The sequence below is a fragment of the Anolis sagrei genome, chromosome 9, assembly GCF_037176765.1.
Source record: "Anolis sagrei isolate rAnoSag1 chromosome 9, rAnoSag1.mat, whole genome shotgun sequence".
NCBI lineage: Eukaryota > Metazoa > Chordata > Lepidosauria > Squamata > Dactyloidae > Anolis > Anolis sagrei.
The window spans coordinates 1,105,251-1,128,033 of NC_090029.1; the positions used below are offsets into that span (position 1 = coordinate 1,105,251).

The 22,783-nt window shown below is 47.3% G+C and overlaps 1 protein-coding gene across 11 annotated transcripts in view; it reads right to left on the bottom strand.

The window, feature by feature from the left end:
- TCF12 (transcription factor 12) overlaps positions 1-22,783 on the bottom strand; it is a 144,863-nt gene that overhangs the window by 29,332 nt on the left and 92,748 nt on the right. For all 11 annotated transcript variants that reach the window (XM_067471198.1, XM_067471196.1, XM_067471197.1 and 8 more), the window contains 4 exons: positions 11,862-11,967; positions 4,484-4,626; positions 2,262-2,412; positions 2,013-2,077 (listed from right to left, as the gene is read on the bottom strand). In XM_067471198.1, coding sequence (XP_067327299.1) covers positions 2,013-2,077; positions 2,262-2,412; positions 4,484-4,626; positions 11,862-11,967 — 465 coding nt within the window. The remainder of the gene's footprint in view (positions 1-2,012; positions 2,078-2,261; positions 2,413-4,483; positions 4,627-11,861; positions 11,968-22,783) is intronic.

The following is a 22,783-nucleotide window of genomic DNA, read 5'->3' on the forward strand; positions in this document are numbered from 1 at the left end:
TTAGCTCTCATCCAGTCCGATACAGCAGCCAAGCACCGGTTTAAGGTCTGGACAGCCTCCTTGGTGACAGGTGAGAAGGAGTGACAAATCTGGACATCATCTGCGTAGAGATAACATCTCAGTCCGAAACTCCGGATGATCTCCCCCAGCGGCTTCATGTAGATGTTAAATAACATTGGGGACAGAATCGAACCCTGTGGGACTCCACACGACAACGGTTGTGGGGCCGAACAGGTGCCATGGGGTCTTCAGGCAGCCAGGTTGCGTCTTGCCAGCCCTTTTTTCTGGCCGAGCTTTTGGTGGTGGTGGTGCTGGGAGCTTTCAGGAACCATGAATGGCTGAAGGGTCTCCTTGGCTGTGAGAAAAAGAGGCCTACCGGGGCATTGCGTGCTTGACAGAAGATTCCTCCTCCTCATTTCCCCTCCGCACCCAAGGCAGAGAAGGAAAGAAGCCCCTTCCCTGACTTGGCCACGGTGGCCCACGCTCTGGTTGCATCCCAAATAGATTACTGTCAAGAGTATTGACGTTTGCCAGCGGAAGGATTGCTAGATCAGCAGAATCTGTGTTTAAAGTGAGGACTCTGCAAGCTTTCAGTTACAACAGAAAACTACGTTTTACTAAGTACATCTATACACGTCTATTCACAGCAAGCAACAGACAGGAACTACTAGGCAAAAACAACAGTCTCTGAACATCTGCTTATCTGACTTCTGGCTGAGACCAGATCCTCCCTCTTCTTCCCAGCCAGAGAACACGTTATCTCATTTCAGTCAAGGTTACATTTTCACTGCCTCAGCACAGTATTTTCTAATACACAATTGAACAGAATAGAATCCATCTTGAAATACATCTTAATCCATCTTGAATTACATAGAAGCACATTGAAAAACACACATACATAACTAAATAATCCTGACAATTACTGCAACGCACTCTACGTGGGGTCGCCGGGTTGACTCTTTAGATCAGGCATCGTTTTAGACTGAGGCATTACCTTGGCAGATCTCCCGTTTCCCGTGGCCTTCATCCCAAGAGGCTTCTAGTGCTCCAAGTACGGTTAGTGCAGTGTTTCTCAACCTGGGGGTCGGGACCCCTGAGGGGGTCGCGAAGGGGTGTCAGAGGGGTCGCCAAAGACCATCAGAAAACACAGTATTTTCTGTTGGTCATGGGGGTCCTGTGTGGGAAGTTTGGCCCAATTCTATCATTGGTGGGCTTCAAAACGTTCCTTGATTGTAGGTGAGCTATAAATCCCAGTATCTACAACTCCCAAATGTCAAAGTCGATTTTCCCCAAACCCCATCAGTGTTCACATTTGGGCATATTGAGTATCTGTGCCAAGTTTGGTCCAGATCCATCATTGTTTGAGTCCACAGTGCTCTCTGAATGTAGGCGAACTACAACTCCCAAACTCAAGGTCAATGCCCACCAAACCCTTCCAGTATTTTCTGTTGATCATGGGAGTTCTCTATGCCAACTTTGGTTCAATTCCATTGCTGGTGGGGTTCAGAATGCTCTTTGTTTACAGGTTAACTATAAATCCCAGCAACTACAACTCCCAAATGACAGAATCAATTTCCCCACCAACCCCACCAGTATTCAAATTTGGGCATACCGGGTATTTGTGCCAAATTTGGTCCAGTGAATGGAAATACATCCTGCAGATCATTATTTACATGGCGATTCATAATGTAAGGGTTATGGTTGTGGGTCACCATAACATGAGGAACTGTATTAAGGGGTCGTGGCATTAGGAAGGTTGAGAAACACTGGGTTAGTGGATTGCTAACAGGTTCCAGGATTTTACAGTGTTGCTTTCGGTTTTTGATCTTGTTCATGGATATTTCTGACTGCTGAATTTTACTGTGGCTTTTTGACTTTGCATTTTCCACCAATTTATAACCATTTTTCATCAATAAAAAGGGACTGATTTTTCTCACAGTCAAGTGTGGTGGATTGTTGTCTTAGGGTCTCGTTTCCTGCTCTGGGTTACAACACCCAGGAGCGTTACTTACAGAGGCCAGGGCCTTCCCAAGGGCGTCCCCCGTCTGAGAGCTTCCGGTCGCGTTGCCTCTGTTGACTGGAAAGGAAGGGCAACACAGAATGGGGGTTAAATGTCAGAGGTCAGTGCTGCATGGCCCAACTGGAGAACGATGCTCTCCCAAAGGAATGGCTGTGAGGGAAGGGAGGGTCGCCCACTCTCTGGGTCTAAGGGCCAGCTTCCACGGCCACTCATGTCCCGTACAGGGGCTCCAAAGGCTTACCCAGAACACTGCTGTTGTCGGATCCATTGACCGGTGGGGTGTGGGAGGCTGCCGCGTAGGACGAACCACTGCCGCTGCCTCTGTGGAAGCTGGACATTGGAGGAAGGCTGGTGCTGAGATCCGAGGGCGAGACCGAGTGCGGGGGGTAGCTCTAGGAAGAAGCAGAAATGGGGGAGGACGATAGGTAAGTCACTTTCCTCATTCACCTGCCTGCCTCAAGCCTGAATTACAGGTTAAAAGATTAAGGTGTGCAACTAAGGAGGAAAATAACACCTTAAAGCAGTGTTTCTCAACCTGGGGGTTGGGACCCCTGGGAGGTGGTTGCGAGGGGGAGCCAGAAAATGCTTGTCTGTGCTTTTCATCTCAAGAACAGACAAGCATCCCAACCTCCGAAGATTACCTGGGAAGGAATCCCACTGGATTTTGGCCTGACCACCTCACCCGCCTCAAAGGAAACCTGCTACAAAACAGGAGCTTTTTTGTTGAGTTCCAGGGCCAGAGAAGCAGATGGCGGAAACAGAAGAACGGCCTGCCTCAGGGGAGCGTGCTTGCTCCATCCAAGTTCAACATCTACACAAATGACCAGCCACGGCCAGAAGGGACAGAGAGCTTCATCTATGCTGATGATCGTGCCATCACCACTCAAGGAAATCAGCTACCAAACAGGAGCTTTTTTGTTGAGTTCCAGGGCCAGAGAAGCAGATGGCGGAAACAGAAGAACGGCCTGCCTCAGGGGAGCGTGCTTGCCCCATCCATGTTCAACATCTACACACATGACCAGCCACTGCCAGAAGGGACAGAGAGCTTCATCTATGCTGATGATCGTGCCATCACCGCTCAAGCAGGGAGCTTTGAGATGGTTGAACAGAAGCTCTCCGAAGCTCTAGGTGCTCTTACTGCCTATTACAGGGGAAACCAACTGATCCCTAACCCATCTAAAACACAGACATGTGCTTTTCATCTCAAGAACAGACAAGCATCCCGAGCTCTGAGGATGATTACCTGGGAAGGAATCCCACTAGAGCATTGCAGCGCACCCAAATACCTGGGAGGAGTCACTCTGGACCGTGCTCTGACCTACAAGAAGCACTGCCTGAACATCAAGCAAAAAGTGGATGCTAGAAACAATTATCATACGAAAGCTGACTGGCACAACCTGGGGATCACAACCAGACACAGTGAAGACATCTGCCCTTGCGCTATGCTACTCTGCTGCTGAGTACACATGCCCAGTGTGGAACACATCTCACCACGCTAAAACAGTGGATGTGGCTCTAAATGAGACATGCCACATTATCACGGGGTGTCTGCGCCCTACACCACGGGAGAAATTACACTGGCTAGCCGGTATTGCACCACCTGAAGTGGCAGCCAATAATGAAAGGACCAAGGCAGAGACATCCTCAGCTCATCCCTTGTTTGGATATCAGCCAGCACGTCAACGGCTTAAATCAAGAAATAGTTTTCTAAGATTGATAGAGACACTCGCTGGAACACCTCAGGAAGCGAGAGTTCAAAAGTGGCAGGCTCTAACCCAGCACCCCAATCTGTGGGTGATACCAGATGAGAGACTCCCCCCTGGGCACTCAGAAGATGACGGGGCGACTTGGAAGGCGCTGAACAGACTGCACTCGGGCACCACGAGATGCAGAGCCAACCTCAAAAACTGGGGCCACAAAGTGGAGTCCACGACATGCGAGTGTGGAGAAGAGCAAACCACTGACCACCTGCTGCAATGCACCCTGAGCCCTGCCACATGATGCACAAGGGAGGACCTCCTTGCGGCAACACCAGAGGCACTCCAAGGGGACAGAGACTGGTCAAAGGACATCTGATCCACTACCAAGCTTGCAAACTTTGTGTTTTGTCTGTTTGTTTGTTTTGTTCTGTTAGAAATATAATAAGATTGAGTGGTTGCCCTGACACGAAAAATAAAATTTATTATTATTATTATTTTAATTTATTCTTCCACCAATTCAAAAGACTTAAGAGTCGAGCAAAACCGAGAGTAAGTACCCTGTTTCTTTGCTTGTTCCCACAATCTAAACCAGGCATGGTCAAACACCGGCCCTCCAGGTGGAAGGAAAGAGCCTGGGGCTGTTAGGAATTGTGGGAGTCGAAGTCCAAAACACTTGGAGGGAGAGCCAATATTCGCTCCTACCTGAAAACCTATTGGCCTTCCCTTGACCATAGGATAATGGGGTGCCCGGTGTGGGTCTTACCAGGCGCTCGTGAGCGTGTCGGCTGGCAAAGCTGCTGGCGTGTGCGACGTGGGAAACGGCGGCCCCTTCCAGCATGGCTCCATATCCCGCCTGGCTCACCCCGTTGGAAGGGCTCCAAAGGTCAGAGGCTGCGTGGGTCCCATCTTGATTCGGTCCAATGGGGAAGGGGAGGGGAGGGAAAAAGAGAGGCACTTAGGCAGAGCCAACATTTCGGTCCATATGTCAAAGAGCACATGTTTTTGCACAACACTGGCGTTTCCCTGCTTCTGCTTAGAATCATAGAGTCCTAGAATCCTAGAGTGGGAAGAGACCTCCTGGGCCATCATCCAGTCCAACCCCATTCTGCCAAGAAGCAGGAATATTGCATTCAAAGCACCCCTGACAGATGGCCACCCAGCCTCTGATTCAAAGTTTCCAAAGAAGGAGCCTCCACCACACTTCAGGACAGAGAGTTCCACTGCTGAACGGCTCTCACAGTCAGGAAGTTCTTCCTCATGTTCAGGTGGAATCTCCTCTCTTGTGGTTTGAAGCCATTGTTCCATTGCGTCCTAATCTCCAGGGAAGCAGAAAGGAAGCTCGCTCCCTCCTCCCTGTGGCTTCCTCTCACATATTTATACATAGCTATCCTATGTCCTCTCAGCCTTCTCTTCTTCAGGCTAAACATGCCCAGCTCCTTAAGCCGCTCCTCATAGGAGTGGCTTAAGGAGACCCTTGATCATTTGAATCGCCCTCCTCTGGACACATTCCAGCTTAGAGTCAATATCTCTCTTGAATTGTGGTGCCCAGAATTGGACACAATATTCCAGGTAACGTGGTCTAACCAAGGCAGAATAGAGCATGGGGAGCATGACTTCCCTAGATCTAGAGACTAGGCTCCTATTAATGCAGGCCAAAATCCCATTGGCTTTTTTTGCTGCCACATCACATTCCTGGCTCATGTTCCCCTTCCTCCCCACGAGGACTCCAAGATCTTTTTCACACGTCTCGAGCCAGGCCTCATCGTCCCCCATTCTGTCTCTTTGCATTTCGTTTTTTCTGCCAAAGTGGAGTCTCTTGCATTTGTCCCTGTTGAACTTCATTGTGTTAGTTTTGGCCCTTCATCTCTCTCATCTGTCAAGATCCCTTTGAATCCTGCTCCTGTCCTCTGGACTATTGGCTCTCCCTCCCCATTTGGTGTCATCTGCAAACTTGATGATCCTGCCTTCCAGTCCTTCATCATCTAAGTCATGAATGAAGATCCTGATCAGGACCGGGCTCAGGACGGAACCCTGCGGAGGGCACTCCACTCGTCACTTCTTTCCAAGATGAAGAGGAAGCCTTGGGGAGAATCACCCACTGGGTTTGTCCACTTAACCAATTCTAGATCCACCTCACCGTAGTTTTGCCTCGCCCACATTGGACTTGTTTCCTTGCTAGAAGGTCATGGGGGACCTTGTCCAAGAAGGCCTTCCTGACATCCAGGTACGCTTTTACCACCTGTCCTCTGTTCTGCAGACAGCCCCTCCAAGATGTTGTTGGCAAGGCATCAAGCTCCTCTGATAATGATGAAGGAGGAGAGAGAAGACTCGGCTCGAGGCAAATGCTTTCTATACAGAAGCACCAACGCTTGGACAGGTTGCTCTCAGGAGCAAACAGCAAAGGTCCTTTCCTGTTGAAGCCTGGTCTGAGGAGGAGGAGGAGGACCCTGTGGGGGGGCCTTGTGTTCCTGAATTGGAGCCCACCCCTACTGCAATGCCTCAGACAGAAAGCTTTACAGGCAGATCTGCTTTGAGTGGGGATGTTTCATGTGAAATGCTTCCCGAGGCTCTCCCCGACCCTGGGAAAGATGAGCAGGAGGTGAAAGAAGCCGGCTGGTTGCCCATAACTCCATGTCTTCAGTTTGGTGAGATAGTGCTAAGCAGAGGCAGTTAAGGTTTTCTCAGTCTTTGAAAGATAAACAGAGGGATTCCAGGTGTCGGTTAGATAATGTCTCCATGGGAACCAATTCGGTTTCTTAAGCCAACCCCTTGGATTGCTCTGTGGGAGAGTAACTTTGCATTTTCCAAAGAAAGTCATCTGCATGGTGGGATTAGATCTTGATTTTAACTAGGAGACACTAATGAGATATGTTTTATTGAGGGTTGTTGTAGGTTTTTTCGGGCTATATGGCCATGTTCTAGAGCAGTGGTTCTCAACTTGAGGGTCCCCAGATGTTCTGGCCTTCAACTCCCAGAAATCCTAACAGCTGGTAAACTGGCTGGGATTTCTGGGAGTTGTTGGCCAAAACACCTGGGGACCCACAGGTTGAGAACCATTGTTCTAGAGGCATTCTCTCCTGATGTTTCGCCTGCATCTATGGGAAGCATCCTCAGAGGTAGTGAGGTCTGTTGGAAGTAGGAAAAAGGGGATTATATATCTGTGGAATGACCAGGGTGGGACAAAGGACTCTTGTCTGCTGGAGCTAGGTGTGAATGTTTCAAATGATCACCTTGATTAGCATTTGATGGCCTCACAGTTCCTCTAGCATTCTCTCCTGACGTTTCGCCTGCATCTATGGCAAGCATCCTCAGAGGGAGTGAGGTCTGTTGGAACTAGGGAAAAGGGTTTATATATCTGTGGAATGACCAGGGTGGGACAAAGGACTCTTGTCTGCTGGAGCTAGGAGTGAAGGTTTCAACTGACCACCTTGATTAGCATTTGATGGCCTGGCAGTGCTTGGGGCAATCTTTTGTTCATAGGTGATTAAATGTGCCTGATTGTTTCCTCTCTGTTGTTGTGCTGTTGTAATTTTTGAGTTTTTTTAATACTGGTAGCCAGATTGTGTTCATTTTCATGGTTTCCTCCTTTCTGTTGAAATTGTCCACCTGCTTCTTGTGGATTTCCATGGCTTCTCTGTGTAGCCTGACATGGTGGTTGTGAGAGTGGTCCAGCATTTCTGTGTTCTCCAATAATATGCTGTGTCCAGGTTGGTTCATCTGGCTACCAGTATTAAAAAAACTCTAAAATTACAACAGCACAACAACAGAGATGTAACAAACAAGGACATCTAATATCCTCTCAACAAAAGTTTGCTCCAGGCACTGTCAGCGCATTATGTGCTAATCAAGGTGGTCAGTTGAAAAGAGTCGTAGAGTTGTGCGTCATCTGCGTAGAGGTGGCACCCAACTCCAAAACTCAGGATGACCTCTCCCAGCGGTTTCATGTAGATGTTAAAAAGCATGGGAAACAGAATGGAGCCTTGAGGGACCCCACAGGCCAAAGGCCAGGGGTCCGAGCAGGCGTCTCCCAGCTTCACCATCTGGGATCGACCCTCCAGGAAGGACCGGAGCCACGAGAAAACCGTGCCCCTGAGACCCATCCCGGAGAGGCGACCCAGAAGGATACCATGATCGATGGTATCGAAAGCCGCTGAGATGTCCAAGAGGACCAACAAGGTCACACTCCCCCTGTCCAGCTCTCTACGGAGGTCATCCACCAAGGCGACCAAGGCTGTCTCGGTGCCGTGGCCAGGCCTGAAACCAGACTGTGACTGATCTATTTATTTATTTATTATTTATTTACTTTATTTGTATACCGCTGTTCTCAGCCCTTAGGCGACTCACAGCGGTTAACAACAAGAACAGCAAAAATTCAATGCTACAATAACACAGTATAAAAAACAGTTAACATCATAACACATTATACAATAATATACAATTAACAACAATAGTCATTCACTAGCGTCTCATCACTAAAAACATGATCCAGGTCCGTCATCCATTGTTCCATTCCTATGTTCATTACACTCATTGCACTGACTATTTGAACGCCTGCTCAAACAACCAGGTTTTCACTTTTTTGCGGAATACCATTAATGATGGTGCTAGTCTAATGTCCGTGGGAAGGGCGTTCCACGGCCGAGGAGCCACCACCGAGAAGGCCCTATCCCTCGTCCCCGCCAGCCGAGCTTGAGAAGCAGGCGGGATCGAGAGCAGGGCCTCCCCGGAAGATCTCAAAGTCCGGGTGGGTTCATAGGCAGAGATGCGGTCGGATAGGTAGCTTGGGCCGGAACCGTTTAGGGCTTTAAAGGCCAATGCCAGCACTTTGAATTCAGCCCGGCAGCAGATCGGTAGCCAGTGGAGTTGGCGCAACAGGGGGGTGGTATGCTCCCTCCTGTTAAAATCATGGCTGCCGAGCGTTGGACTAGTTGGAGCTTCCGAACAGTCTTCAAAGGCAACCCCACGTAGAGAGCATTGCAGTAGTCTAAACGGGATGTAATCAGAGCGTGGACTACCGTGGCCAAGTCAGACTTCCCAAGGTACGGGCGCAGCTGGCGCATGAGCTTTAGCTGTGCAAATGCTCCCCTGGTCACCGCCGAGACCTGGGGTTCCAGGCTCAGCGATGAGTCCAGGATCACACCCAAGCTGCGAACCTGCGTCTTCTAGGTAGTTGATGTCATCTAAAAAGCCCTGGAGCTGGGAGGTGACCACCCGCTCCAGCACCTTGCCCAAGAAAGGAAGGTTGGAGATCGGTCTGAAGTTGTTCAGCACCGAGGAGTCAAGGGAAACCTTTTTAAGGAGTGGGCGAACCACAGCCTGTTTCAGGTGAGATGGGAAAATCCCCTGCTCTGGCAAGCTTGGGGCTTCTGGGATGTGAATCAACCCCCGTATCACCTGGCCTCCGCTTTCGCTGCTACGCCCCAATGTTTTCTCGTGAGCCTCGTCTCCTCCCTCGTGAAGTATCCAAGAGGAAGAGTTCTGGCTCCAGGGCCCACTTGTCAGCTTGTACAACCCAACACATGATATGGATGATCCCGAATTTGATATGGGTTTACACAGCCTTTACTCCCTTTCCAAATTCTAACCTGTTCACTCACTTGCTATGCTTGTCTTGAAAAAAGAAAATTATTATTATTATTATTACTAGCTGTGCCCTGCCACGCGTTGCTGTGGCCTATAGTAAAACTTATCAAAGTTGAGGTAGATATCTGGACTATTATGAAAGAGAGGTCCCTACCTATTCCTTCCCCCTTTTCCTCCCCCTTTCTCTCCTTTCTTCCTTCTCTACCTCTTTCTTTCTTTCCTTCTTTCACTACTTGGTTTCATCCTTCTCTCTTTCCTTCATTCCCTCCCCCTTCCTTCCTTTGCCTTTCTTCCCTCCCTGTTTGCTTCCTTCTTTCACTTTTTATTTCCTTTTATTTCCCCACCATCATAACAATAACAATAATGCAATGCATTGCCTCTGGGACCTGACTCCTCTCCCATTCCCCCTAAAAGGGTCTCAGAGGAAGAATAATAGCATCATAATATAGAAATAACAACCTTTACCCGCCACGCGTTGCTGTGGCCAACCTTCCCTCTTTCTTTCTCTCTTTTTTCCCCTCCCTCCTTCCTTCCTTCCTTCCCATCTTTCCTTCTCCTCTTCCTTCTCTATCTCTTTCCTTCCTTCCCCCTTTTTCTTTCTCTTCTGGTCTCTTGTCTTCCTTCTCTCTTTCCTTCTTTCCTTCCCTCTCTCTTTCTCTACAACTTCCCCCTTCCTTCACTCCCTCTTTCCTTCCTTCATTCCCTTTTTTCTTTCCTTCTCTCCTTCTTTCCTTCCCCCTTTTTCTTTCTCTTCTGGTCTCTTTTCTTCCTTCTCTCTTTCCTTCTCTCCCTCTTTCTCTACATCTTCGCCCTTCCTTCACTCCCTCTTTCCTTCCTTTATTCCCTTTTTCCTTTCCTTCTCTCCTTCCTTCCTTCCCCCTTTTTCTTTCTCTTCTGCTGTCTCTCTTTTCTTTCCTTCCATCTTTCCTTTTCTTTCCTTTTCTTCTTCCTTCTTTCTCTAACTTTCCTTCCTTCCCCCTTTTTCTTTACCTCCCTTTCTCTTTCTTCCTTCTTTCCTTCCTTCCTGTCTTTCCTGGATTTTGACAGGGCAGGAAGGGGTGGGGTGGGGTTTGGAGTGAAGTAAAAGGAGGTAAGATTGGGGCAGGGGAGTGATGGAGCGTGGGGTTGCGTGTGTGTGTGCGGCAGCGGGGGGAGTGGGGTTGCGCGTGTGTGTGTGGCGGTGGGGGGAGTGATGGAGCGTGGGGTTGCGTGTGTGTGTGCGGCAGCGGGGGGAGTGGGGTTGCGCGTGTGTGTGTGGCGGTGGGGGGAGTGATGGAGCGTGGGGTTGCGTGTGTGTGTGCGGCAGCGGGGGGAGTGGGGTTGCGCGTGTGTGTGTGGCGGTGGGGGGAGTGATGGAGCGTGGGGTTGCGTGTGTGTGTGCGGCAGCGGGGGGAGTGGGGTTGCGCGTGTGTGTGTGGCGGTGGGGGGAGTGATGGAGCGTGGGGTTGCGTGTGTGTGTGCGGCAGCGGGGGGAGTGGGGTTGCGCGTGTGTGTGTGGCGGTGGGGGGAGTGATGGAGCGTGGGGTTGCGTGTGTGTGTGCGGCAGCGGGGGGAATGGGGTTGCGCGTGTGTGTGTGGTGGTGGGGGGAGTGATGGAGCGTGGGGTTGCGTGTGTGTGTGCGGCAGCGGGGGGGAGTGGGGTTGCGCGTGTGTGTGTGGCGGTGGGGGGAGTGATGGAGCGTGGAGTTGCGTGTGTGTGTGCGGCGGGGGGAGTGATGGAGCGTGGGGTTGCGTGTGTGTGTGCGGCGGAGGAGTGATGGAGAGTGGGGTTGTGTGTGTGCGTGCGGCAGGGGGGGTGTGCGGGAAGCGGCGCGGCGGGGCTTGGAGTGGGCATGGCTTCCGCAGAGGGAACGTTGGCTGGAAGACTGTGTGCGTGCGCCAGGGAACTTGCGGCTGGGCACCAATGCGCATGCTCAGTTGTTTTGCTGTTTTGTGAGTGTGTTCTTGTGTTGTTTTTCATTTTGAGTAGATATGTTTGTACCTTGTGGGTTGTGTTATGGGCATGGGAATTTTGGTTAAGTTTCATTGGGGGGTTTGTGAGTTTTGTTGTTTTGCCGTTTTGTGAGTGTGTTGTTGTGTTGTTTTTCATTTTGAGTAGATATGTTTGTACCTTGTGGGTTGTGTTATGGGCATGGCAATTTTGGTTAAGTTTCGTTGGTTTTTTTTGAGTTTTGTTGTTTTGCCGTTTTGTGAGTGTGTTGTTGTGTTGTTTTTCATTTTGAGTAGATATGTTTGTACCTTGTGGGTTGTGTTATGGGCATGGGAATTTTGGTACAGTTTCGTTGGGGGGTTGTGGAGTTTTGCTGTCCGGTTGAACCAACCTAACAGATTTATATATATATAGATTAGACTTTATTTGTACCCCGGTAGCATCTCCTGCAGGACTCGATGCGGCTTACAAAAGCAGCTCTGAGGATGCCTGCCATCGATGTGGACGAAACGTTAGGAGAGAATGCTTCTGGAACATGGCCATACAGTCCAGAAAACTCACAGCAAGCCGACGACTCTGGCCATGAAAGGCTTCAACCACAAAAAGAGCTCTGTTTGTAATGTCTCACCTTGTAAAAGGAAAGTGCTGGCAAACATACTGCTGGGTGGCTTTGGAGACGGGTAGCCTGGAGATTCCCGATTAAAGTCATCTGAATTTGGGGATGGCGCGTAGACCTACAACCAAGGAAATGGAGGAGAAAGAGAAAGGAGAAATACGTGAAGGGTCAACATTGCTGGAAGAGCCCAAACCTAAAGAAAGCAGAGCATCAATGAGATGAAGCCCACGCTTCATGGAGTCACAGCTTTTCAGAAGTATACTAGCCATCCCCTGCCACGTGTTGCTGTGGCACACATGGGGGTTCGATGTGGGACGTTTGGCCCAATTCTATCATTGGTGGGATTCAGAATGCTCGGTGATGGTAGGTGAACTATAAATCCCAGCAACTACAACTCCCAAATGTCAAGATTCTATTTTCCCCAAACTCCACCAGTGTTCACATTTGAGCATATTGAGTATTCCTGTAGAGTTTTGTCCAGATCCATCATTGTTTGAGTCCACAGTGATCTCTGGGTGTAGGTGAACTACAACTCCAAAACTAAAGGACACTGCCCACCAAACCTTTCCAGTATTTTCTGTTGGCCATGGGAGAACTGTGTGCCAAGTTTGGTTCAATTCCATCGTTGGTGGGGTTCAGAATGTTCTTTGATTGTAGGTGAACTATAAATCCCAGCAACTACAACTCCCAAATTTCAAGATTCTATTTTCCCCAAACTCCACCAGTGTTCACATTTGGGCATATTGAGTATCCGTGCCAAGTTTGGTCCAGATCCATCATTGTTTGAGTCCACAGTGCTCTCTGTATGTAGGTGAACTACAACTCCCAAACTCAAGGTCAATGCTCACCAAACGCTTCTAGTATTTTCTCTTGGTCATGGGAGTTCTGTGTGCAAAGTTTGGTTCAATTCCATCGTTGGTGGGGTTCAGAATGCTCTTTGATTGTAGGTGAACTATAAATCCCAGTAACTACAACTCTCAAATGTCAAGGTCTAATTTCCCCCAAACTCCATCTCTGTTCATATTTGGGCATATTGAGTATCCGTGCCAAGTTTGGTCCAGATCCATCATTGTTTGAGTCCACAGTGCTCTCTGTATGTAGGTGAACTACAACTCCCAAACTCAAGGTCAATGCCCACCAAACCCTTCTAGTGTTTTCTGTTGGTCATGGGAGAACTGTGTGCCAAGTTTGGTTCACTTCCATCATTGGTGGGGTTCTGAATGCTCTCTGATTGTACATAAACGACAAATCACAGAAACTACAACTCCCAAATGACAAAATCAATTTTTTTTGAGTGAAGGACATACTTTGGACTGTTAGGTGTCTTGTGTCCAAATTTGGTGTCAGTTCATACAGGGGTTTTTGAGTTCTGTTAATCCCGCAAACCCAATTCTATCACTGGTGGAGTTCAGAATGCTCTTTGATTGTAGGTGGACTATAAATCCCAGCGACTACAATTCCCAAATGACAAAATCATTTTTTTGGGTGAAGGACATACATTGGGTTGTTAGGTGTCTTATGTCCAGATTTGGTGTCAACTCATGCAGTGGTTTTTGAGTTCTGTGAATATCACAAATGAACATGACATTTTTATTTATATAGATAAGATGGCACATGAAAACACAGATAATTCTCGATAAGCAAGACTTCTGGGACATTTCGAGAGGTTGTTCAGAGGCAAGCCTGCGCATGGTGCCTCCCCCCTTCCCAAAGTTTTCTTCAGACGGGGTTTGCATCATGTCCTCTGAGGCTGAGAGAGTGTGACTTGCCCAAGTTTGCATCTAGGGCAGTGGTTCTCCACCTTCCCAATGCCGTGACCCCTGAATCCAGCCCCTCATGTGGTGGTGACCCCCAACCATCACATTGTTTTCGTTGGGACTTCATCACAGTCATTTTCCTACTGTTCTAAATCATAATGTAAATATCAGATATGCAAGATGTATTTTCATTCACTGGACCAAACTGGGCACAAACACCCAATGCACCCACATGTGAATGCTAGTGGGGTTGGGGGAGGAGTGACTTTGTAATTTGGGAGTTGTAGTTGCTGGGAGTTATAGTTCACCTACAATCAAAGAGCATTCTGAACTCCACCAGCGATGGATTTGAACCTAATTTGCCACACAGAACTCCCATGATCAACGGAAAACACTGGAAGGGTTTGGCGGGTATTGACCTTGAGTTTGGGAGTTGTAGTTCACCTACATCCAGAGAGCACTGAGGACTCAAACAATGATGGATCTGGACCAAACTTGGCACAGATACTGAATATGTGCAAATATGAACACTGGTGGAGCCTGGGGAAAATAGACCTTGACTTATGGGAGCTGTAGTTGCAGGGATTTACAGCTCACCTACAATCAAAGAGCATTCTGAACTCCACCAATGATGGAATGGAACCAAAGTTGGCATACGCAACCCCCATGACCAATAGAAAATATTGGAAGGGTTTGGTGGGCATTGACCTTGAGTTTGGGAGTTGTAGTTCACCTACATCCAGAGAGCATTGAGGACTCAAACAATGATGGATCTGGACCAAACTTGGCACGGATACTGAATATGTGCAAATGTGAACACTGGTGGAGCCTGGGGAAAACAGACCTTGACTTATGGGAGCTGTAGTTGCAGGGATTTACAGCTCACCTACAATCAAAGAGCATTCTGAACTCCACCAATGATGAAATTGAACCAAAGTTGGCATACGCAACCCCCATGACCAATAGAAAATATTGGAAGGGTTTGGTGGGCATTGACCTTGAGTTTGGGAGTTGTAGTTCACCTATATCCAGAGAGCACTGTGGACTCAAACAATGATGGATCTGGACCAAACTTGGCACAAATACTCAATATGCTCAAATGTGAACACTGGTGGAGTCTGGGGAAAATAGACCTTGACTTTTGGGAGTTGTAGTTGCTGCGATGTATAGTTCATTACAATCAAAGAACATTCTGAACTCCACCAATGATAGAATTGGCTCAAACTTCCCACATGGAACCCCCATGACCATCAGAAAATACTGTGTTTTCTGATGGTCTTTGGCGACCCCTCTGACACCCCCTCGTGACCCCCACAGCAGTCCTGACCCCCAAGTTGAGAAACCCTGATCTAGGGGGTTTTCCTGGTTTTTCTACCCAATGGGATGCTTCATAGACTGAGTGATCTGCAACCAAGATGTGACGGCCACCTGTTTTTGCCCAAACCTGGCCCGTTGAAAAGTGCAAGGAGCAGGGGCATCTGGCGGGAGGGAGCGAGGGAGGGGGTCCTAAAGCAGGGCTTGCAAAACCGTTGCTGCAGAAACATCAAGCTGCACTCGAGCCCTGCCTGGATCTGGGAGATCAAAGGATTCTTGCGGCAAGCGCGCCACTGATGTGCTCTCCAAGATTTCATGAGCTCCAGATGCGAGGAAGCTGGCTGCCAACCCCATAAAAAGAGCAAGCTTCCCTTTGTTGCCATCAGAGCCGCCCCCAAATGGAAAGCAGGCCTCTCCGGCCGGCCCTCAAATGATCACCTGCAGGTGAAGGCCGCCCCCCTTCCCACTTCATCACGGGTTTCATTTTAGGTTGCAGAACAACGTCCAAAGCACAAAAGGGGAGTGCCACCAAGGAGAGGCTGAGAGGAAGGCACCCAGAACCAGGCTCAGCGTTACACCTGGGCAAAGAAGTTCCTCTGGGCTTTGGGAGGCAGGCAAGGGAGGGGTCCCGATCCAAGGAAGCCCCTAAGCCTGGCTCTTCTGGGCCTTCAGTGGCTTCAGTGGACAAAACAGACCCCTGTCTGATCCCACAGCAAGCTGGCTTCAGGAAAGGCAAAAGCTGCACTGCATCCTGTCAGATCCCCAAAATCTGGAGGAAAGCAGGAGTCATTGCCATCTTGAAGCCAGGCAAAGACCGTAATGACCCAAAAAGCTACAGACCAACCTCCCTGTTGTGCCACCTCTACAAAGTCCTGGAGAGACTTATTTTGCATAGAATTACGGAAAACATAGACCCCTGTCTGATCCCACAGCAAGCTGGCTTCAGAAAAGGCAAAAGCAAGGTGCTGGCTGTTGGAGCTGATGAACAACTGCACTGCATCCTGTCAGATCCCCAAAATCTGGAGGAAAGCAAGAGTCATCGCCATCTTGAAGCCAGGCAAAGACCGCCATGACCCAAAAAGCTATGGACCAATCTCCCTGTTGTGCCACCTCTACAAAGTTCAATAGAGAATTATTTTGCATACAATTACAGAAAAAAATAGACCCCTGTCTGATCCCACAGCAAGCTGGCTTCAGGAAAGGCAAAAGCTGCACATCGCAAGTGCTGAACCTGACTCAGCACATAGAAGATGGCTTTGAAAGGCAGCAGATCACAGGAGCTGTCTTCATAGACCTGTCAGCAGCCTATGATACCGTCAACCACCACTGCCTCCTCCTGAGAAAAATGTATAGTATCACAAAGGACGACCCCCTCACCCGCCTCAGAGGAAACCTGCTACAAAACAGGAGCTTTTTTGTTGAGTTCCAGGGCAAGAGAAACAGATGGCTGAGTTCATAGACCTATCAGCGGTTTATGAGACTGTGAACCACCGCTGCCTCCTCCTGAGAAAAATGTATAGTATCACAAAGGACGGCCACCTCACCCGCCTCATAGGAAACCTGCTACAAAACAGGAGCTTCTTTGTTGAGTTCCAGGGCCAGAGAAGCAGATGGCGGAAACAGAAGAACGGCCTGCCTCAGGGGAGCGTGCTTGCTCCATCCATGTTCAACATCAACACAAATGGCCAGCCACTGCCAGAAGGGACAGAGAGCTTCATCTATGCTGATGATCGTGCCATCAACACCCAAGCAGGGAGATTTGAGATGGTTGAACAGAAGCTCTCTGAAAACCAGCTGATCCCTGATCCCTTTTTCGCCCATGTTCCAGCATTACGTTCAATTTTAATTTTACATTTGGCCTTCCCATAGTTTTTAATTGTGTGGTCTTATTGTTAATGTTGCATTATGGTATTGTCCATGTTTTATTTTTAATTGCTTGTATTGTTGTTATTACTGTTTGTATTGTTGTCTTTGGGCTTGGCCTCATGTAAGCTGCACCAAGTCCCTTGAGGAGATGGTAGCGGGGTATAAATAAAGTATTATTATTATTATTTTCATCTCAAGAACAGACAAGCACCTCGAGCTCTGAGGATTATGACCTGGGAAGGAAGGAATCCCACGGGAGCATTGCAGCGCACCCAAATACCTGGGAGGAGTCACTCTGGACCGTTCTCTGACCTACAGGAAGCACTGCCTGAACATCAAGCAAAAAGTGGGTGCTAGAAACAATATCATACAAAAGCTGACTGACACAACCTGGGGGTCACAACCAGACACAGTGAAGACATCTGCCCTTGAGCTGTGCTACTCTGCTGCTGAGCACACATGCCCAGTGTGGAACACATCTCACCACGCTAAAACAGTGGATGTGGCTCTTAATGAGACATGCCGCATTATCACGGGGTGTCTGCGCCTGACACCACTGGAGAAACTGCACTGTTGAGCTGGTATTGCACCACCTGACATCCGCCGGGAAGGAGCAGTCAAGAGTGAAAGGACCAAGGCAGAGACATCTCCAGCTCATCCCCTGTTTGGGTATCAGCCAGCATGTCAACAACTTAAATCTAGGAATAGTTTTCTAAGATCGACAGAGACACTCGCTGGAACACCCCAGCAAGTGAGAGTCCAAAAGTGGCAGGCTCAAACCCAGAACTGATCCCAAATGAGAGACTCCCCCCTGGGCACACAGAGGACTGGGCGACTTGGAAGGCACTGAACAGGCTGCGCTCGGGCACCACGAGATGCAGAGCCAACCTTCGAAAATGGGGCCACAAAGTGGAATAATCCACGACCTGCGAGTGTGGAGAAGAGCAAACCACTGACCACCTGCTGCAATGCACCCTGAGCCCTTCTTCCACATGATGCACAAGGGAGGACCTTCTTCTTGCGGCAACACCAGAGGCACTCCAAGGGGACAGAGACTGGTCAAAGGACATCTAATCAACTACCAAACTCACAAGTTTTGTATTTTGTCTGTTTTTTTGCTTTGTTCTGTTAGAATTGTAATACAATTGACTGGTTGCCCTGACACGACAAAATAAAAAAAAATCTGTGTATGCTGAGGGAAGCGCACCAAAATGAGAACCCATTTTAGGCTTAAGCTACACAGGGATGACTTCCTGTTCCCTGCTGATGTTGCAAAGTGTCTGTGTCTCTGTTGCAAAGTGCTAAAAGGGGCAAATATTTTGATTATTAGTTTTTTTCCGAACAAAAGCACTGTGAGCAATGTTTATTATTGTGCCCGCGCAGCCTTTTATTCCCCCCACCTCTCCTTTGCTATTATTATAACTTCCTGACTCTTTGTCCTCCATCAATGCCCAAAGGGGCCATGGGGTCAAGGAATGTCACCGACGCAAACAGCTCATTAAATGGGGTCCCAAAAAGCCCCCCCCCCCGCCCAGCCTTGTTTCCCTATTTTGCTGCCACAACACAAACAGGCAAGTGGAGAGACTGACCAATAAATTCCCTTTGCTCTGTATTGCCGAAGGCTTTCATGGCCGGAATCACTGGCTTGTTGTAGGTTTTTTCGGGCTATATGACCATGGTCTAGAGGCATTCTCTCCTGACATTTCGCCTGTATCTATGGCAAGCATCCTCAGAGGTAGTGAGGTCTCTTTCTAGCCCCTCTCCCTTGACCTTTTGATGGAAAGTACCTTCTTGTACCTGCAGACTTTGCGCTTAACCACAACCTTTGGCTTAACCACAACACAACTACTTCCTATGTGTGGGTTGTTGTTGTTTTTTCGGGCTATATGGCCATGGTCTAGAGGCATTCTCTCCTGACGTTTCGCCTGCATCTCTGGCAAGCATCCTCAGAGGTAGTGAGGTCTCTTTCTAGCCCCTCTCCCTTGACCTTTTGATGGAAAGTACCTTCTTGTACCTGCAGACTTTGCGCTTAACCACAACCTTTGGCTTAACCACAACACAACTACTTCCTATGTGTGGGTTGTTGTTGTTTTTCCGGGCTATATGGCCATGGTCTAGAGGCATTCTCTCCTGACGTTTCACCTGCATCTATGGCAAGCATCCTCAGAGGCTTCAAAACTCTGATGCAAGAAATCAAACCCCACGATCCACAAACAAGGAGAACAAAGGGAATGGGAGACAACAGTCTTCCTGGTGCAGTATTATTATTATTATTATCATCATCATAATCTATATAAATAGGAATGTCATGTTCGTTTGTGGTATTAACAGAACTCAAAAACCACTGAACGAATTGACACCAAATTTGGACACAAGACACCTAACAGTCCAATGTATGTCCTTCACTCAAAAAAAAAAAATGCTACTGGGGTTGGGGGAGAATTGACTTTGTCATTTGGGAGTTATAGTTGCTGGGATTTATAGTTCACCTACAATCACAGAGCATTCTGAACTCCACCAATGATGGAATTGGGCCAAACTTAGCACACAGGACTCCCATGACCAACAGAAAAAACTGGAAGAGTTTGGTGGACATTGCCCATGAGTATGGGAATTGTAGTTCACCCACATCTAGAGAGCACTGTGGACTCAAACAATGATGGATCTGGACCAAATTCTACACGAATACTCAATATGCCCAAATGTGAACACTAGTGGAGTTTGGGGAAAATATAATATTGACATTTGGGAGTTGTAGTTGCTGGGATTTATAGTTCACCTACAATCAAAGAGCATTCTGAACCTCACCAATGATGGAATTGGGCCAAACCTCCCACACAGAACCCGCATGTGGGCCACAGCAACGCGTGGCAGGGGACAGCTAGTTATTATTATAAAAATTCAAATCCAAAGAAGAATCCAAAACCCATGTTGCTGAAAAGGGCTCCAAAGCCCATGATGCTAAAAAGGACTGCAAAATCAACAAGGCTAACAAGGATTTATTATTATTATTATTATTATTATTATTATTACTACTACTACTATCATCATCATCATCATCATCATCATCATTATTGTTATTATACAAGTCCAAAGCCAAAGAGGAATCTAAAACCCATGTTGCTTCGAAACATGTGCTAATAATAAGAATTCCAAAGCCTATGATGCTAAGAAAGACTGCAAAATCAACAAGGCTAACAAGGATTTCTATTATTATTATTATTATTATTATTATTATTATTATTATTATACTGTTATTGTTATTATACAAGTCCAAAGTGAAAGAGGAATCCAAAACCCATGTTGCTGAAAAGGGATCGAAACCCCATGATGCTAAGAAGGACTGCAAAATCAACAAGGCTAACAAGGATTTATTAATTATTATTATCATCATCATTATTATTGTTGTTATTATACAAGTTCAAGGTCAAAGAGGAATCCAAAGCCCATATTGCTGAAAAGGGCTCCAAAGCCCATGATGCTAAGAAGGACTGCAAAAGCAACAAGGCTAACAAGGATTTATTATTATTACTATTATTATTATTATTATTATTACTATTATTGTTATTATACAAGTCCAAGGCCAAAGAGGAATCTAAAACCCATGTTGCTTCGAAACATATGCTAATAATAAGAATTCCAAAGTCCATGATGCTAAGAAGGACTGCAAAAGCAACAAGGTTAACAAGGATTCCTCATTATTACGAGAGATAGGGCCTTCTCGGTGGTGGCTCCTCGGCTGTGGAACACCCTTCCCGTAGACATCAGGTTAGCCCCCTCCCTGTTGATCTTTTGCAGGAAGCTGAAGACCTGGCTGTTTAAGAAGGCTTTTGAATAGATGTGCTATGACTGGTAACCTTGACCATAGGAATGGAACTACGGAAATGGTATTGGATTGTGAATTTGACGATGAGACGACTCGGAATGATCTTGTAGTAAGGATCATGTTTTGATGATGTTTTGATGATGTCGATAATTATGTATTGTGCATTTTATTGTATGTTGTTTTTCGCACCTTTTCAGGTTGTACACCGCAATTAGTCGCCAGTAGGCTGAGAATTGCGGTATATAAGCGTAGTAAATAAATATAATAAATAATAAATATTGTTATTATACAAGTCCAAAGTGAAAGAGGAATCCAAAACCCATGTTGCTGAAAAGGGATCGAAACCCCATTATGCTAAGAAGGACTGCAAAATCAACAAGGCTAACAAGGATTTCTATTATTATTATTATTATTATTATTATTATTATTATTATTATTGCATTACATTATAATATTATAAATCATATAATATTATATGCGGCTCCTTCCCTCTCCTGCCCACGAGAAGCCTGGAAACACTTTGGGAGATCAAAGCGCCCCCTCCTCGCTCCCCCCCTCTAGTTTACTTTGCTCTTCACACACACAATTTCAAAGCAGCCTCTGCTCAGGAGGAGAAAAGGGAAGGGAACCGGCTCACCTCTGCAGGCCTTTGGTCTGGGGGCACGGGGGCCAGGACGAACAATTAAAACTTGTGCACCAGTTGCGCCCGTACCTTGGGAAGTCGGATCTGGCCACAGTGGTCCACGATCTTGTTACATCCCAAATAGACTACTGCAATGCACTCTACGTGGGGTTGCCCTTGAAGACTGTTCGGAAACTTCAATTAGCCACAGGGGCCAGGAAGAACAGTTGCCCAACTTGGAGGAGAGGGATTTTGGGAGAGAGGGATTCTGCCGTACCTGCCCAACTTACTCAATGCCATACCATTCTTGTTAAAGTTATTTTGCTCACACCATCTCAGTATATACAGTTGCTTTAAGAGTTAAAGATCAGCGATTATGGCAAAGCACAAGAGGCTGAGCTGATATAGAATTAGGGCTCAAGATGAGACGTCCCGACCATTCTTGCAATACATCAAACACTGCCTGATCAAAGAGCTTGCTCAAGGAAAAAATCAGCCATTTCTCTCTTTTAAAGGAAAATTTTAACATTTACAAAAGTTTACAGCCAACACTGAGCAAGGCATTGCACATTCTGGTTCCTACAACATTTACTCCAGGCAAGAGTCTTCTAACAGCAATGAAAGTTTGACTTTTCTACCCCGATTCCTGTTGTAACTGAAAATACTAAATTTAAACTCTAAAATTAAAACAGTACAACAACAGAGAGGAAACAATCAAGGACATCGAATCACCTCTCAACAAAATATTGCTCCAGGCACTGCCAGGCCATCAAATGCTAATCAAGGTGGTCAGTTGAAACATTCATACCTCGCTCCAGCAGACAAGAGTCCTTTGTCCCACCCTGGACACCATTCCACAGATGTATAACCCCTTTTTCCTAGTTCCAACAGACCTCACTACCTCTGAGGATGCTTGCCACAGATGCAGGCGAAACGTCGGGAGAGAATGCCTCTAGAACATGGCCATATAGCCCAAAAAAACCTACAACAACCCAGAGATTCACACCTCGCTCCAGGAGACAAGAGTCCTCTGTCCCACCCTGGTCATTCCACAGATATATAAATCCCTTTTTCCTAGTTCCAACAGACCTCAGTACCTCCGAGGATGCTTGCCATAGATGCAGGCGAAACGTCAGGAGAGAATGCCTCTAGACCATGGTCGTATAGCCTGGAAAAACCTACAAAAACCCAGTGATTCCAGCCATGAAAGCCTTCGACAATACATTAAACAAGGACATCCAATCACCTCTCAACAAAAGTTTGCTCCTGGCACTGTCAGGCCATTATATGCTAATCAAGGTGGTCAGTTGAAACATTCACACCTGGCTCCAGCAGACAAGAGTTCTTTGTCCCACGCTGGACATCATTCCACAGATATATAAACCCTTTTTCCTAGTTCCAACAGACCTCACTATCTCTGAGGATGCTTGCCATAGATGCAGGTGAAACGTCTGTTATATTGATGTTTAATTGTTGATGATGCTATTGTTTTAATTGTCCCATAATCATTTTATGATGTTTTGCATTTAATTTTGCTGTTGTTATCCAC